The sequence below is a fragment of the Copadichromis virginalis genome, linkage group LG20 (assembly GCF_057382275.1).
Source record: "Copadichromis virginalis isolate Kocher_CV1m ecotype Utaka linkage group LG20, C_Virginalis_male_GT1.1, whole genome shotgun sequence".
Lineage (NCBI taxonomy): Eukaryota > Metazoa > Chordata > Actinopteri > Cichliformes > Cichlidae > Copadichromis > Copadichromis virginalis.
In genome coordinates, this window is record NC_140637.1 from 2,737,398 (window position 1) to 2,756,079 (window position 18,682).

General features: G+C 42.6%; 1 protein-coding gene across 5 annotated transcripts in view; it reads left to right on the forward strand.

Annotated features, from left to right (window-relative positions):
• The first annotated feature begins 330 nt into the window (after nucleotides 1-330).
• Nucleotides 331-18,682, forward strand: part of arhgef25a (Rho guanine nucleotide exchange factor (GEF) 25a) — a 41,946-nt gene continuing 23,594 nt past the window's right edge. For 2 of the 5 annotated variants that reach the window (XM_085442882.1, XM_085442884.1), the window contains exons 1-2: nucleotides 332-581; nucleotides 1,508-1,646. In XM_085442882.1, the coding sequence (XP_085299008.1) occupies nucleotides 486-581; nucleotides 1,508-1,646 (235 nt within the window). In that variant the 5' untranslated portion in view covers nucleotides 332-485. Of the gene's footprint in view, nucleotides 582-1,507; nucleotides 1,647-10,328; nucleotides 10,849-18,682 lie in introns of those variants that run through there. The other 3 variants (XM_085442886.1, XM_085442883.1, XM_085442885.1) reach the window with 3 other exon arrangements.

Genomic DNA, 18,682 nt, shown 5'->3' on the forward strand with positions numbered 1-18,682 from the left:
CACTGCGCTCCATTTCAGCATTCAGAAAACATACAAGAAGGCCAACTTCACACTGTCAAACCTCATGATTTAGAAGAACCACAAAGAAGAAGACTGTGGACTTTACAAAAACCTCAGAAGGAGGCTGAAGAAGAAGAAAAATCTGTCTGTTTTTCAGGTTCCTGACAAAACAGTGCAGACTATCAGAGAAGGAAGCTGCACAGACACTTGCAGCCATCTCACCTGTGCGTCCTGGACGTGCTGAGGCTCCTGACCAAGTGCACGCTCCCACACAGACACGAGCCCTCCTCCTGCTCCTCCTTGATCTATTCTTGCGCATGAGGTTTCCTGTGTGTCATGGTAGAAAGAGGTGGGCTCAGCTCCAAACTGCAGCACAGTGCACAGTGAAGGGGCAGAAAACAAGAGCACAGGACAGACACGGGACACGAAGATTGCATCAGAATCAGAGACCAAGCTTGTAGAGTTTTTGTGTGGTGTTCAGGAGAATGAAAGCTCTGCAGAAAAATCAGGGACGCACTGACCAGATGTTAGGAGCCATGGCTGATGTGCTTACTTCCGTGGCCATGCCCAATCAACAGTGGGTGAGTTGTGACTGCTGCCCAGCTGGCTCACTTGAAATCTGTTTGGATATATACTGTCTGTTTATATGAAAGAATAATGCCTTAAATTCAAACTGAACGCACACATGGAGGTGTTTTTCAGAGTTCGTAGAGCACAACATATCCACAAATCCACATTGTACATGCCAAGTTTTTGTGGTTGTGTTTTTTGTTGCTTTTGTTGCTTTGTTGTTCATCGCTATAACCTTTTCATCAACCCAAAATGATCAAGATATAGTGGATAGGGAGAGGAGAGAGTGAGGGGTATGGAAAGTTTGCAAGTCTCCGTTCAGTGCTTTGGAGGAATCTTGGATGTTTCAGTGGAACAGGAAGCTCAGTAGTGTTGATTAAAACATCGAACCATAAACAAAGTCATGCAGGTCTAATGCCTCATTGCAGCCCTGCAAATGTATTCTCCTCCCCCCTTTCTCTTTTTTTTCTCTGCCTGTCCTCTCTTCTGTAGGACAAATTCTGATTTGACAGAAAGAAAAAAGAAAAAAGAAGTTGGAGGGTACCACAGTGACCAGTGAATTCCTTTTTGAAGTTCTGTTTCTCTTAAAAAAATGTTTATCTTGACAGATTATTTCCTTTCCGGCAGATATAGGACATAGCCATAACAGTGAATCTAATCTCCCTCCATCCCTGGACTTAAAGACAGTTTCAAACCTATTTCTGAGAAACGGTTCTCATCCAAGCTCTGTGGCAAAACTAGGGCCTCATTTCCATCACATTCTTGTTCAGTGTGTAATGGAGAAAAGGATGAAAAAGATGCAGGAAACTGGAAAAAAATCAGCCACTGGGATAATGTTCTGTGGTTATGTGACCATAAGTACTCTATACAATCTTGCAGTCACTTCCTCCTTGAGTGCAGGGCTCCACTGCTGACAAATGCATCTCTCTGTGTATAGCTCTCAGAAGGAGGTGAGGTAGACCTCCCATCATGCGAGGAGGAAAAGGGGCCTGTCCAGGGTCAGTGGGAGCCAGAGGGCCTGGACTGGGAGCAGCAGGCCTGTACTACAGAAAATTCAGACCAGAGAGAAAGAACAGGTAAGACCTGAAAGTGCTGCACCGAGTGACCCTAGACCAAACACTGCAGGTCTCACCAAACCAGTCAGAGCTTAGAGGCTCACCGAAACGCAAACTTCCAGCTATGAAACATCTCAGATTTCTGTGAAGTAACGTTTAAGAAACCTTCCTTGTGCACTCCTCAGTCTTTTTTTCTTTTTATGATAAGGTTCATGTGAGCCACTAGCTACTGCCTGTGTTTTTGCTCTCAGTTCACCCTGTTCTTGAATGTTAGCCATCAAAACAGGCCTGGGTCCCATCTGCCATATCTGATGGTGGTCATTAGGCAGTAATAAGCTCAGGAAAGGTATCAGATTGGAGTCACCTGAATGTTGGTGGTTTGCTCTTATTAAACTCCACCCTCTATATCCTCTATTAGCACTGATAACCTTAAATTGCTTTGCTGTAATGTACCATATATGAGTTCGTGAGACAGAAAAAGACTTCTTGTGTGCATGCATATACACAAGCAATACTTTCCAGATGGGGCAAGAAAACATGCTCCACTGCCTGCCCTCCCCTTCTGCCCCATCACTGTTGGTTGAACTTATTTTGATTTTTCTGTGAAAGGCTTGCGTGCGTTGCCATTTTACTTGAGTGGAATGGAACAAAAGGAGCTTTGTTGCTGGATCTGGGTTTGGGTTAGAGGGAGTGTGTGTGTATATATTGGAGGTTTGGTGGTGTGTACCATGTGGCCAGACCACTAACTGTTGTGCAGAGCAGTATATGGCTTACAGAAGGGGTGTGAGTGAGGCCAGAGGAAGCTGTCAGCGATGCTTATCTGTAACGGTCTTACTCAGACAGGGAATGCTATTGAAGTCGATGCAGCCAGAAATTCTTTTTGGTCGGGGCTCAGAATAGCGGAGCGAAAAAAAAAAGAAAAAGTAAGGAAATGCATTATTCAGGGCCATGTAGAATGATGATGACCGAAAAGGAGATTGTTTATTTCAGCTCCAGACAAGCTCGACTGTTTTTGTGCAGCCCATTTTCCTCTAGATGGAAAATTGGATGGAAAATTAATGAAACACAAGGAAAAAACATCTGAACCAAAACGCCAGACAGACTTCGTCTTAGCCCAGAGAAGGTTTGGCAACACACGTTGTCACTTATTTGAAACATTACGTTTACGTGAATATAATTATACTCGGCTGTAACATGTAAATGAACAAATATAATTTTCTCACTTTGTGATTTTCGATATCACACTGAATGCTGCTTTATTTTATTTCATTAAGTTGGGGCAGCTTTGTTATTTTGAGGTCTTACCGCAGTATCTTTCTACTTACCTAATATTTATTTTTGTCTGTGTCAGTTATTTTTTGTTGGAGCTGGCAGTACAGAGCCCATGAAATCACAAAGCGTTTACCTTTTTATGGCCTTGACACAAAGCCACATTCATTACTAATAATTTTCTTAAAATGCAATTTAGCAAACTTGGTAACCTCGAAGATAAATACAAATTTTACTTAACATTTTTGTATTATCGTTAAAAACATCAGAAATGTTCAATCTTTATTTATCAGTTGAGAAAAATGAATCAGGTAATTCATCAACGTTATCACTTGAAAGGGTGCTACATAATTCGATTTTTATCCTCAAGATTTTCCATAATTTCTGACCTTCTAAATGTAGGACAGAGGAAAGACGATAGGCCCTTGCTTTCTTCAAAGACATGGTTCGTTGGCTCATAAGGGCCATCTGTTATGTGTTAGAAACGAGATGCCTGCTAGTGGCTTCCCAGGAATCACAGGCCAGTGCCAGCATCCACAAATTCAGATTCCCCCTTTTTTTTATACAATTCTTAAACATTCCTGTTTTTCTCATTTCCGTGAATTTAGTGACTTTCTTTTTTCCCTCATTTCACCTTGTCGTGTTTGTTTTTCACCAGTTCAAAGCTATATTTGAGTTTGAATTACATTTTTAAAATTTTGTTTTGAAACAAGGCTGTGTCCACAGCATTGTTATTTTAACCCTGACCTCTCCTTCAGAGCTAGATGTTAGGATTTTGACCTGTACATCTGTCTGTCTGATGAAAAGGGGGCTTCTATAAAGTCAGCTTTACTGTGATATCATAGCATTCTGTTAAAAATATAATTTTTTTCCTTTATTTAACACCATAACTCTGAAACAGAAGGGAAGATTGCAACTTGGCTGATTAACTATAATCAGATTTTTTTTCACAGACGTATAATTCACATCTTTACTCTTGCCAGATAATACAAATATTTCCTTTATTTAAAACACTGATTTCTGATGGAGAGCTGTAAGTGTGTCCATGCACTCTGGGTTTTATAGTTTTGTCCTTTTTTGAGGTAAGATCAAATCTTCACTGAACCAGTAATACAAAGTGCTAAATTTTACCTATAAATGTCTACAAGAAAAGCTCACGTGTACACAACACACCTTGTGTGTCATCATATGTGTCATCAGTGTTGAGGAAGAGCAAGATTTTCAATTGAATTGTGCTAAAAAGCAAAACCATGAAACACATAAGAATTCCTAATGTGTAAAACCAGAGACCAAAACAAAAGAATGGAGAGAAATTCTTTTTTAGTCATCTTAGTTTAGCACAGTGCACCTCACTGGTTCTCAAATTAAACCATTCATATTTTTCCATAAGTTATTATGAGGAGAAATGTGCGGGAAATCCATGGTTTTGTCCATATCTGGTTTTGAGAGAGGCTGGGAGAGTGTGCCATTCAAGGAGTGCTGATCCCCAAGGACCTTGGAACTGAACTGTGTGCGAATGACCTTAAATGGGCAGAGATCAACCTGAAGCTGCATCGTATTGTATAGAGCCCAGAGATCGGAGAGATTAGCATTACTTCACATAAGTCAATGACATAATTATTCCTGTTTATTTATAACAAGTCCAGAGTTTTGCCCAGAAGAGATGCATAAGTATAATTTCAATGTATCTCTCATTAATAGAATAAATATAAGTTTAATTGGCAAACTAAAGCCACCTCACCAACACAATTAGTTATACATCTTATGTATACAACCTTCATGTGCAATCTAGAATAGCTTTTGTTATACACTGTATCAGAAATACTACACTCTCCCAGGTTCTATGTAATGACTAAATGTTACCGTGATTTGTTTTTGCACCTAATCCTCTGGTATTTGTTTCAGTTCTTGTAGGGATGATGTTACCTGAACTGTCAGCACTGTCTTCCTGTGAAATAGTGGTGACTGACAGGTATATTATGGAGACATCTATTTCTTGAATTCACAACATCCATCAGCTCACTAAGCTTGCTGTTGCTAAACTAAATATGTTTTGGCCACTTGGGGGCAGTGGAAAAAAATGTGAACACAGCAGCAACATACAGAAAGTTTTTTTTTAACAGTATTTTGGTGATTTTTAAGTGACCCCGAACTGAATAAGTGCATAAGGTGGATATATTTAAATATTTATATTTTAATATTAGGATATAGAAGTATTTCATTCAGGCTGAACTCTTACTGTAGCAGGGGCACCTTTTGATATTTTTTTCCAGCAGATAATCCCTTGGGTTTGCATTTGTTTAATTAACTTTTTATCCTTTGGGGGGCGTTTTAGATCATACTTAAGCCCCAAACTCAGTCACCAGCAGTCTCAGTGGTAGCATGCTGCTTTTAGAGCAAGGTTTACACTTCAGCTCCAAGGAGATAAAGGCAGAGAGCGATGCTGTGGGTCAGGTGAAGCTGGAAAACTCCAACCTGAAAGCTGGATAGATTTCTGGAAAAATAAGAGCTGGATGGGAAAGGGAGTATATGTTTGTGTAAAGGCAGATCTTTTGCTGTATGTGTGTGAATATTGTGAGACATGGACCTCCCGTCTGTGCAGCCTAGTGCAGAACTGCTGCCTGAGAGCAGCTCTGCTCGATGAGGTACAACAATGGGAGGTACTTAGTGGTACTAGTGAAGTGCACACACACACATGCATGTACAGACAGAGAGAGGCACACCGTCTGCCTCCCCGGTGTATGCTAGCAGTGCGTAGTTTAGTCTAATTGGACAAAAACAGCATCTCTTTGCAGGGCAGATGAGTTACGAACAGGACAGTTACTTCACAACTTCACAACCTCCCCCTCATAGTGGCTTGTCCAAAATGCCAGTTTCCCTTAATTAGCACTCAGAAATAGCGAGAGCTTAGGAATAGGGAGGAAAAAATAGAGAGGAAGTAAAGGAGAAAGGGGAAGGAAAAATTGGTATAAAAGTGAAATGCAGTGAGCATATTTTGGCAGGATTTTAGCAGAGTGATGGGGTGAAGAAAGACTAATGTCAGTGGGGGGTTGGGGGACACATTGTGAATAAGCAACTGCGTATCTGCTGAACTGAGACTTGCTGTATCTATTAGCATGCATGTTTATATCACATGAATTTTCTGTATTTTGCTGTTATTTCTGTAATTTATTGCCACACATTATGAAGGTTTTTACCTCAGCAGGGCGTACAGTGTTTGCAATATATGCATCCCAAGAGTGGCACATGAAATGAGCAGGAAATGTTGTGTATGAGCTGATTTACAACACATTCATAAATCACACTTGATATTCCACTTTGAGCACACACTCTGAAATGCGGCTCACTCTCTCTTTCAGTGGAAACATAATACTCTCTTCCCTGCTTGGCTGCCTGGCTCTACATAAAAATGTCATACCCATCTATTTGCTAGTGTGCTTATCTGCAAACGAGTCCAGTCCAGTGTGAATGTAAATGTATAGATTTCATTCATTCTTACACGTCTCTGAATCTGAACAAGCAGAGGAGTCTTCTGTGTGTGTTTGTGTGTCTGTATGTGGGGAGTAGGAGAAAGAAGTGAGTGAGCAGAGAGGAGAGATAAAAGGAGAGAGATGAATGTGTGTTAATGCATGCCTCACCTCACATCCCCCCTCTCCTCCCTTCAAGCCGAGGGAGGAACATTTTTTCCATATTTCTGTTAACGTTCAAAGCTTTGTGCATTGTCTGCTGGTCCAGTTTTGGTACTCATTTATTACACTCCATTATTGCATGAAGGACACTGCCAGTGTTAAATGTCAGGGCTGATGCACAGAAATAGATGTTAGTTAAAGACCAAAACGAAACATAGCACTCAGTATGCCAAGTACATGTCAGATCTGGTCATTGAGTGTCTAATAATAGTCCAAAGATTTGTTATAATACTGTAAATGAAAACATTTTTTCCTATTTGTCGTGCTTTGAAGCGGCACCACTAAAAGAACGCCTGCAATCAACCTTACGCAACAAGTACAAAAGCACCCCCTCCCCCCCGCTGTGGGACTTGTAGGATCATAATCTGGCAGCTTCTAGCTTAAGAGCATATTAAAAGATTCTCTCATATTCATTAATTTTGAATGTGTCTCCAGAGCGGTTTCTTCTTTGCTCTATAGCTGTTTTTTTGTTAATTGGTAGTGCAGGCAGTATTTGTTCAGTTTGTAACACAGTTTGCTGTCGTCTTTCTTTGCCGTCTTTGTTTTATCTTGTTTCTGTTGCTGTCAAATCAACTGTTTCTCAGCCCATTTTGAGTTGTGCTCCTTCGCTCACACGGTGTTTGGCAGCCATATCAGCATCAGACAAATGGAGACGTTCAGCAGTGCCTTTCAAGAATCCTCTAGCGAATTGCCCTTTCAATCACAGTTGCTTAAAACATCCATTATAAGCAAAGAAACTGAGAGAGCGATGGAGGCTGTGATGGGGAGAGAGAAAGGAAAGCTGTGACCTGTGTGTATCTTTACAGATATGTGGTGAACCACTGTGCTGCCTGAGCCTGGGAATTGATAATGCATAAGTCTGTCTCCAGTCCAGAATTGTATTTTCTATCTGCTTTAGATCCCTCTTCATGTACAGAGTGCTGAAATGCTGCATAGTCAATGCACTGGTTTGAAGTACTCTGTTTGTATGGCTAATGGGTGAGGCAGCCAGGCTTCTCTGTTTACCCTGACAGAAACATCCTGACAGGAGTGTGCCACCACCCTGCCACTGGACAGAAAGATGATGGAGACACAGTTCTGCCAGCTGTTGAAGTGCCTGACGGTGCACCTCAGTGATGCGTGCGCTTGTGTGTGCCTGCATGGTGGTTCAGTGCCAGCTGATACTCAGCCTTCTCTTGCTTCCATTGATGCCCCGTAGAGGAACCTGAGTGGGTGCTGTGATGCTGCCTGTCTTTGTTGCAGTAATCAGGTGGTGATTTCCACACAGTTGGACTGTAGCCTGTGAAAGGATGTGCCCAGGAAAATTGAGATGGGCTCGCACGCTGAGTCATAAGCTTAGCAGCTTCAGGCCTGAGAAAGACTGTTTGTTGATCAAATAGTAATTGTGCCTCAAAATATGTGGCATGTCTTGAAACAAGTTTTATTTTCCTTCCCGCGCTAGTTATATCTCGAGTTGGATGCATTTGCTTTACTTACTGACATTTCAACAGCCTCTGCTTTCACATGCATGGAGAATGAGCCATAATCCAGATGTTAATTGACTTTAATGTGCTTTGATGTAAAGTACACATCTAAATATTGCATGCTTTGTGTACAGCGCTTTGTTAAGAATTGCCCTGTGTAGCTTTCAGGTTGATCAGATTGACTTAGAAAGAAAGGGAAACAATTCTACAGTGTTCCTCCTTTGAATATGCACACTCACAGCTAATGCTACACACAAATGCCCAAATGTGCTCCATGCTCGATCCGATTTAGTCACAGACACATTTACCCAAAGACACATTTGCTCGCAAAAAGATGTTGGTCAAAGATTGCAGCTGCTGCTGAAGATTTTTGGGTAAAAGCACCTCTGAGTGAAACTAAAAATTCTAAAAATGTCACTCATCAGGTTTTGTAAATGCATGTATTAGTTTGATCGGTGTACTTTGAAGAGCATATTTTATTATCCTAGTTGATCGCTTTGGTGATTATGTCTAAATATACTCATTTGCCACTTTATTAGGTCTAAGTTGTAGGTCTCGTACTAGGTTGGACTCACTTTTTTCTTCAAAATTGCCTTAATTCTTCATATCATAGATTCAAAAGGTGCTGAAAACATGTTAGCATTCTTCTGATTTGTCAGTTGCACATTCATAATGTAAAACACTGTATCCATCCAGAAACCAGTTTGAGATGATCTGAGCTTTGTGACGTGACACGCTATCCTGCTAGATGCAGCCATGGTCATGGTCATGATCATCAGCAATATCCATGTAGGCTGTGGCTTCTAAATAATGCTCAGTTGGTACTAAGGGGAACAAAGTATGACAAAACCCCATTCCCCACCACTCGCAGTAGCCTGAACCATTGATACAAAGCAGTATCCAGAGCAATGCTTTCATGTTGTGCATGCCAGATTTTGTCTCCTGCCATCTGAATGTTGCAGGAAAATTTGAGACTCATCAGGCCAGATACCAGTTTTCCAATCTCCTGTTGTGCAATTTTGGAAAGCCAGTGTGAATTGTAGCCTCAGCTTTGTGCTCTTGGCTGTCAGGGCTGGCCCTCTGTGTGGTCCTCTGCTGCTCTTCTGTATTTACTGTTGCCTTTCTATTAGCTTGAAGCAGTCTGGCCGTTCTCCTCTGACCTCTGGCTTCAAAACAGCATTATGACCCAGAGAGCTGCTGCTCACTGCGCATTTTTTCTTTTTTGGGCTTTAAACACTCGAGATGGTTATAAACAAACATCCCAGCAGATCAGCAGTTTCAGAAATACTCAGACCAGCCTGTCTAAGTATTTCTGATACTAAGTTTGAACCTCAGGATGTTATCTTGATCACGTCTACATGCCTAAATACACTGAGCTGCTGCCATTTGATTGGCTGATTAGATATTTGAGGTTGAACAGGTATACCTCACAAAGTGGGTGTTTATCACAAGATGAAGTTACACTATATGGTGATAACATGGTGTAACTATATTACAGTGCAAAGCCCAATTCCCTTACGGGGGGCAACTTTGTCACTGATACAAAACTGCTTTATTCCACGAGCTTCTTTGGTTAGACTGTCCCACTGTGTACTTCAGAACAGGAAATTATCAGCCCAAATGATTGATGGTACACACACACACGCACGCACACACATCAAGAATGCCAACATTGTGAAATATGAGACCGCCTGTTCCCTCCATGGAAACACACTTTGCGAGCTCTGTGATCATAAATGAGCGCAGAAGTCAATATTGGAGCTGTCCCAGCCAGAAAAGCCCACTCTGAGCCACAAGCCCACGAAGAAACATTCCTAAACTGTCAGAAAGAGTCTGATACTGGCTGGACAATGCATGACACCTTCAGCATAACATGGCCATTCTGCTGTAAATAGCACCGTGTATCACTGCAGACCTGGGTGTTACTATTTCAACAGCCAGCTCCGAGCAGACACAAGAGAGCGTGTCATTTCATCTGATCTCGGAGTTGGCTATGTGAGAGCCCCTTTAAGCATTACTTACGCTAAAATGAGACTCAACCATGTAGAAAAGAGGATAACAGACAAGATGGGGGGCAGCAGACGAGAGAGGAAACAGAAGGGAGCAGAGGAAAAAAACAGCTGAGAGGGGGGAAGAGAGAAAACTATGGGAGTGGGAAAGCTATCCTGGAATAGCCAGCAACTAGAGCTACAGACTCCACCCTTCTCACCCCTCCCCTTACTCTCTCTCGTTCCCTTTCCCTTGCAATCGCTCTCTCTCCCCCCCTCTCTCTGAAGCAGTCTCCCAGTGTGTCATTTGACCAGGCAGTTCACAGAGGCGAGAGCTCAGAGACAGAAGGAACACGTTCAGCGTAACGATAAGCTTGCTGGAATGTTTCTCTCACTGCTTATCATCAGATGCAAAGCCCTGTGAGTGCGGATTTCTTCTTGGCTTATTGCTTTTGGGGATTCTTACACTTGGTTTCTTGGATATGGGTTTTAACTCTGCGTACAGTCAGCTGAAGAGGAGGATCAACTGACACCTTTTTGGGGGATTTACACTTTTTGAGGAGTAAACCTCTACTTGTGTGAGGGTGACGAAGAGAGACCAAGAAAAGAGAAGGAAAGGGGAGAGAGATAGATAGAGAGATAGAAAGAGAGCTAGAGAGAGAGAAAGAGTGCCCGGGCCATGCCCACCTCAGCTCATGGTTCAACAGCATGAAAGGGGGCCACCATCACCATCGCCACCACAGAGGCTGTGGCTGCCAACACTTGTTCCGTAAAGTCCTGGCCAAGTGTGGCTGCTGCTATGCACGAGTCAGAGGTCAGTGTCACACACAAATGCACATACACACAGAACGCCTAAAGAAATTTGATCTTTAATATCTGATTATCTGATTTTCCTGGCTTTGAGGTTGGAATTGTGCTTTAAAAACTGCTTTTGTGATCCTGTTTGTTGTGTATGTGCACGTTTGCGTGTGTGTGAGTGTGTGTGCAGTTTCTCTTGATCATTCCACTGCTCCTAATCTCCTTCTCCAATACATTATCTGAGATGTCCACCCATGTCTCTCTTATCTCTTCTCTCTTTTCTGCGAGCATATGTGAACAGTTTAAATGTAAGCCTTGGCCCCCTGCCCTGATCCCTACACCTCCAGCTAAAGCAACAGATGTACACACACACACACACACACACACACACACACACACACACACATGCACGCACAAACTTCAGAGCAAGTGAAAAAAGTTCTACAGAGCACAGCACAGTGAGGAACCGGAAGGAGGACATGGATCATGCATTCTTCCAGTAAGGATAGAGAAGAGGGAAAGAGCCTGCATGTGATTTGGAAGGTGACTGTCCTCATCATGACGAGTTCATGTCACTCAGTTATGTGCAGCACGTGGATGAATGAATCGCGCGGGGGGTCGGGGGTTGGGGTGGCTGTGCTACGCTGAAACATTCCTCGACCCAAAACAGTGGGGAGCAGAAGAAAACGACAACAATCCCCAGCAGCACCCCTGTCACTGTCTTCCCCTCCGTTTGCAGTAATGACGTGCAACATAAATAGCAGCGGTCCACCAGAGTAGTGTTGAGTTAAAGCAGCAGGTGGCATGATATGTAATAACAACAAAGTCAGATGAGCAGGCACAGTCGTCCATAGGCAGCCGTGGTTGTTTGTAGTTTATACAAAACTCAGGACTCGGTGTAACCTTGAGCTTAGAGCAGGAAAAAAAATCGTCTTAATGTTCCTACCTCTTTTGGTCTTTCTTCTCTGTTCGTTTTGCCATCTTGTACACATGCATGACCTCTGCCACTGTGGCTCCAAGGCAAAGTTAAAACAACAGCGGTGTCTAATAGCAGTGTACGATTTTATGCTGTGGTGGCACGCTGTGCGTTTGTTCCCTTTTACAAGCGTACATCAAAGTTGTAAACAGTGGACATACCCTTTGAAGTTCAGTACTTAGCAGGGGGGGCTTTCATAAAGTAGATTTTCATATTGCTGGCAAGCATTGTTGAATGCATACCTTAGATTCCTTCAGTTTAATCTCTTATGTAATAGATATTCTCCTTTTCCATCGCCTGCAGCTCCCTTCTGCATCTCTACCATGTTATCATAGCAAATACACACACACTTAGATCAAAATATATAAACATGTGGGGGACTGGAGGAATGAAACATTTCAGGCTATTAAAAGAACTCTCAATAAGCCTATAGCAAGAACATTATCCCAACAGTCAGGATTTCCTTAAATATATATTTTATTTTATATATTTTTTAGTGTATTGGCAGGGATGGCGGGGGGTACTTTGGTCCACTATGAAAAGATGAGATTTTAAATTTTTATTTTGCAAGCTGAACAAGAGAAATATGAGCACTCTATCCTGTCTGTAAAAGCCATGTGTGCTCTATAAAACCTCCTCATAGAAGAAAGCACATTTTTCATGTTGCGGCTGGCTTTTGTGCTCACATACTGTACTGCTCTCTCCATTAATCTGCACAGCAGTTTCTCTGATTAAAACATGGGGGTCCAGGGTCAGTTGTAGACTTTTATATTATTGAAAAACTGTTTCTCTCTCTGTCTATAAAAAACCTGATATTATTCAATTCTTTCCTTTCTTTATAATTGTATCTCATACTTTTGTGAGATATCACATATCTGACTTTCCCATTGTTTTTACTGTGGCGTCTACAAGACAAATACTGAATAATGCAGACTTTTTTCCGTTCTTCTCCCAAGACATTGTTGTTTCAGGTGAGGCACGTAACTGTATCAATTACCATCTATTTGTCTAAAGCATACATTTTTTCAAAAAAGGCCCAAAGTGGTGCCTGCACTGTCTTAGCTGAGATAATCAGAGCGGCAGCTTACTATTAGCTCCCACATCCCTAACTCTGATATCAATAGCAACAAAAGAATTTCCTCTTTGTTGTCATTTTTTAAAATCATGACAGGCCGTCTTTGCTCTATTGTCTTGGACACAACTGTTTACGATGCATTTCCATCATTCATTGATTCCAAATTAAAAAAAAAAGCCTGATGACTGACTTAAGAGGAAACTATCATGTGCGGTGTGATTCATTCCCCTACTTAGGCGTAATGGCACTTACTTGCAGGCCGGGTGATCACATGCACTATGCTATTATGTCACACCATATGTGTTCCTAGTGGATGCCTATCGCTTAGACCAGCATACTCACACTTGACTTTTCAATGGGTAAGCTAAAATAAGTTCAGCTGCTCACAGACTAAATGAGTCGCACGGGACAGTCTTTAATTCTGAATCTGACCCGTTTGCTTATATGCAGAAAGAGACTGCAGCTGAATCAATGTGGCATCATGCTGGCTACCCTGCCGGACTTTTTTCACATCTTAATCAATATCCAGTGACACGAGTGCAGGGGCAGCGGAGTCCTTATTAAGTTAGGAATGTGTGAATGGGTGTTATTTGCACTGTGTGTGGATTTGTGTTTATCGCAATACCGACGAGCACTAGAAGGTAGGAAGAGTTGGAGGAAATGTCTGACAGAAGAGCTGGGATTATTGATCTGGGCACTACTCATCGAGATGGAGAGGGCAGGAAGATGGACAGGTGGGGAGATGGGTTTAATGAAAGAGAAAGGCATGTATCATTTTAGCTCTGATACCAGCGGTAGTCTGCACAGCGCATTAGCAGATTGGCTTCCAGAGGGCCATTAGTGGGGCCTGCTTCCCAGCAAAGACTGTTGACAAACCATTTGAAAACAGATGGTATGCTTTGTCTTATATTGTCCACGGTGAGCTGAATTCACAGCCCAGACGGCATAAAAGCAGGTAACCTAATTATTTATCAAATGATTTATCTGAACAGAGAGTTTGGGGAAATATTTTGTAATATGTAAAGGAGAGGTGGAATGGACAAGTGGACAAGCACTGACAAGGCCCTGACTGCAAACGTCTGTTCACGCCTTTTTGAGCGAACTTTCAAATCTTGCAATCAGAGGAAGGAGTTCACATGCTGTAAAGACTACTGATGATGGAACCATCAATGTTCTCCTCACTCACACACACACACACACACACACACACACACACACACACACACACACACACTCACACACACACACACACACACACACACACACACACACACACACACACACACACTGATAATGTTAGGAATTACACCCATGCAATTTGAGCTAACACGTCTTATCTTTTCTGTGGCACAGCCTCCCACACATCTAATGCTATTTGGGATGCACCCTCAAGTAAATCTAGCACACATACGTGCAGACTGTCAGACAGTAACCAAACAAAGATAAGGATGGAGCAGAGTTAAGATCACACTTAAAGGCAGATACTGTAATAGGCAGACCATATGGGAAAGAGTACTTTTTATACACATTTATATATCTCAGTTATTCAGTGGTTTCTTTTTCCGCATTGTTCCCGGACTCGTTCCCGGTTCCCACTTCGGATCGGGGATGAGTTCCTGCTCCAAGTGGAGGAGTTCAAGTATCTCGGAGTCTTGTTTGCGAGTGATGGGAGAAGGGAGCCGGAGATCGACAGACGGATTGGGGCTGCAGCTGCAGTAATGTGGACGCTGCACCGGTCCGTCGTGGTGAAGAGGGAGCTGAGTGTAAAAGCGAAGCTCTCAATTTACCGGTCGATCTACGTCCCTACCCTCACCTATGGCCACGAGCTGTGGGTAGTGACCGAAAGAACGAGATCGTGGATACAAGCGGCATATGAGCTTCCTCTGAAGGGTGGCTGGCCTCTCCCTTAGAGATAGGGTGAGAAGTTCGGCCATCCGGGAGGGGCTCAGAGTAGAGCAGCTGCTGCTCCACATCGAAAGGAGCCAGCTGAGGTGGTTCGGGCATCTGACAAGGATGCCTCCTGGGCGCCTCCTGGGTGAGGTGTTCCGGGCATGTCCCACCGGGAGGAGGCCCCGGGGCAGACCCAGGGCACGCTGGAGAGATTATATCTCTCGGCTGGCCTGGGAATGCCTTGGTGTTCCCCCGGATAAGCTGGAGGAGGTGGCTGGGGAGAGGGAGGTCTGGGCCTCTCTGCTTAGGCTGCTGCCCCCGCGACCCGGCCTCGGATAAAGCGGAAGAAGATGGATGGATGGATGGATGGTTTCTTTTTCATTAACATATTCCTCACCTGCTGTGTTCCACAACTGAGGCAACAAGCAGCTTTACCTGTGTGTGAGAGGGTTAAGGTCACATGGCAGCAGTCAGGGTAGGGCAACAACAACAGCAATAATAAAACTGTTTCCATCTATGGATCTGTCTGTGTCTCCATAAGTATGTTTGTCTTTCTGCTGCTGTCACTTATCTCTTTGTGTTCCTTTTCTTTAATGATCCTCCAAAGAAGGAAAAGGGTCGGCGTTGTCTTGCATATGCATCTATATGTGTTCCCTTTGCATCTGAGAGCGTGTCTATTTGTGAGTGTTGGGGGCTGGTGTTGACTCATGCATGCAGTGTGTTAGGACAAGAATCCCCCACAGCAATGACACATACGCTCACACACACAGACACACACATATATTTACATGGTTGAACGGCAAAGACAGGGCGAACGAAACCAAAGACAACCATTAAAAAAACAAAAAAACACCCCAAAACATACACTGATATATATGTAAGTTTAAATTAGCTTCAAATTGAAAAAATGATTAGCATCAAAGGCCTTTGGGGCAACTTGCATCATCTGTATCGCTGCCACGGTTCTGCATTCAGCCGTAGTAAACAGTTGCTGCGCATTCAAGCCATCGAGAAAATAAGAAGCAAAAACTCACAATAATCTCACGTGACAGGCAGCGATTAAAATTTAGCTGCTCCACAATGTTCGGCATCAACACGCAGCTCGTAAAATAGAATAAATCACCGAACATTTATTTTTGTCCCTTCACAGATTAGTCAGAGTGCACGATGTGCTGCAGACCTCGAGGTGGTTGGGTTCAGTGTCTTGCTCAAGAACACGCGCTTGCACATTTCATCAGTTTGGCCGCCGTCAGACAAGAACTTGATCCCCGCAGCGAACCTGGGACCCCGCGATGTACGAATACATTTTGATAACAAGTTGAGAGTGCTTTTGACAGAAAGCAGCACTGCTGGCAAATGCGGGGGGGCGGGGGGACCAGTGTGTCTTTTTATGTCTCAGCTAGAGAAACTTAGTTGTCATCAGCTTATAAGGCAGACTTCAGACATTATGGAAAAAGCAACAAAAATAGCTGAAATTGAAGGTATGCTAGACTGCCGTGGCTCAGCTCTGTGTTCAGCACTCTGAGATATTTTTAAACTTTGCACCCCAGCCCACCCTCCACCTCGTCATCTCTTCTTGCCCTCCCACCAAACCCCCAGCCTCCTTCCCAGCCGATCTCCACCATATTGTTTCTCTGTTGCAAAAGCGAAGCTCCCCAGCTGGATGAAGAAATCAGCCAGCCTGAATTTGGGCTGAATGTTGCGTGATCTGCTGGCTTGGAATATGAAGACCAAGTGGAGCTTTAAGATCACTCCTGGGGCGTTCTCATTTTCTCCCTCCTCCTGCTTCTCTTCTTCATTTCTCTCCTCTCCTTCAACTCCCGCTCTTTATTAATTATTTTATTATCTATGCCCTTTCTCCTTTAAAACAAACACACATTTATATATGGTTAATGTATTTTTACCACGTCCCTTTCTTTCACAGTTCATTGTCATTTCCTTTTTGCTCTACTAAACTGCCTTGCCCTGACATATTTGCAAGGCTCCCACAGTCTTTCCTTCCCTTTTTTCTCTTCCTTAGGACTCTGTTTGTAAATGTGCAGAGGAGAAGAATGAGGGAACAAATTATGAAACACAGGAGTGCATTCCATACCTTGTTTAGAAAGAATTCTCCAACAGTGCAGAGGGGGAGAGGAGCGACTTCCCCCCCGTGATTCTACCCCCACTTTCAGTCCATATGGCTCTTTTTATACCTGCCTCCTTTTGGGGGGGGGGGGCTATAATGTTTGCTCTTGCTTTTCTAATACTCAGCTCTTGCTTTCATGGAGTTTTACTCCTTCTTTTTTTCAAAACAGCAGCCGCAGTATAAAGACTTGTGAGTGGTGTGAAAAAAGTTTCAACTTTTGACTCTTTTCATTTGGCGAGATTGGAACATGCTTGCTGTAAGTCTTAGCGACAGGTTGACTGCAATGATTGCTGTCGTGTCCCCTCTGGCTGTCAGAGTGGAGAGATTTTGGCTGCTCTGTTCTGCAGTTCTCTCCAGAGAATACTTCACAGAGGCCTCAGTGAGAAACTTTCCAAAACAGTGCACAAGGCAAGGCAACACAGGAGCTGAGCATCTTACTTACCTTGTGTTTAATCAAATTTACTGTTGGGACTGTAGTTCCTCGCAGCCTGTGATCAGCTTATAGAGCATTATTGTTTGGTTCACTTCTAACCTAAATTTGTCATCATGTTTGTCTCTGCGCCTCACTAGAGGATAGTTCTGCGAGTTCATGGTTTATCAGTTGCACAAGAGTCTCTGGGGTATCTTAAAGGGACAGTTCACACCAAAATTTAATTTAAATGTTTTCTTTTGCCCGTTTTGGCGTCAGTTGACTAGTTATAGAAGTGTTGATTGTAGCAATGTCTGTCATCTGTTCAGTATAATGGAAATTATGTTTTCATACGTTTAAAAAGCTGACCTGCTTAGTCAATAAAAAAAAATGCACGAACATTGTTTTGAGCACTCTAATGGCAGCTATTATCCATCTACTGAATCATACCTGGGCCATGTCACTCTGCACAAAGAAGCACATCTGCAAAGAGGATTGTGTTAGGCACAATGGGACAAGATATGATTATTGCTGTTGTGATGCTAGCTACCTGCACACTTTGCAGTTTCTATATGAAAGTGCTCACAGCAGGGTTGGTGCATTTTTTGTGCTGAATTGCTGCTGATTTTTTCCAAATAATTATTTGTCACTTTGATTTAGTTCCAATATAGCTGACAGCAGGCAGTTATGTCAAAACAAGTTTACATCAAAACAACCTAGATGCATGAATAATTCTACAGAATGTAGAAAATATAAGCAAAAATAATTTGGAGGTGAACTGTCCCTTTAAGCATTTGTAAATCCCAATGAATTCTGGGCAAAATAGAGTTCTTTTCAAACTAATAAACAAACTTGTATGTTTTTACTGGGAATCCACAGCTAAGAAAAGCAAAAGATACAAGCAAATACTTCCATAAAGTTTTTGCATTGTTAAATAAGCTTTCCCCCGTGTTTCTGCCTTCTACACTGGACTGGAGAAGACAGCAAACCAAAAATTGACCTGTTTCCTTCTTATCGGCCTGCAACACTCTGATTGTCAGTCAGGCACCACTGATTGTTACTATAGACACAGCTTTCTGTTCATAGCCTGCAGCCAATACGTAAGGATTAAAGCCACATTGGTGGACTCAAGAGAAAAACAATTTAAAAAAATGTAAAAACATCCTAATGTGTATTTAATAACCCCCCAAATCTTTAGAATAAGTTTTTATTTATGTGCAAAATTCACATTGTAGCAGCCAAACTAAGACTACTGTAGCTGTTACTTTATAAATGCCAAATTTAGAAACATTTGAGTGTCTGAGTGTGACTTTAAAGATTTGCTTTTGCCGTAACAATCTAATTACACTAGCTAATAGTTCACAGTATTATATAT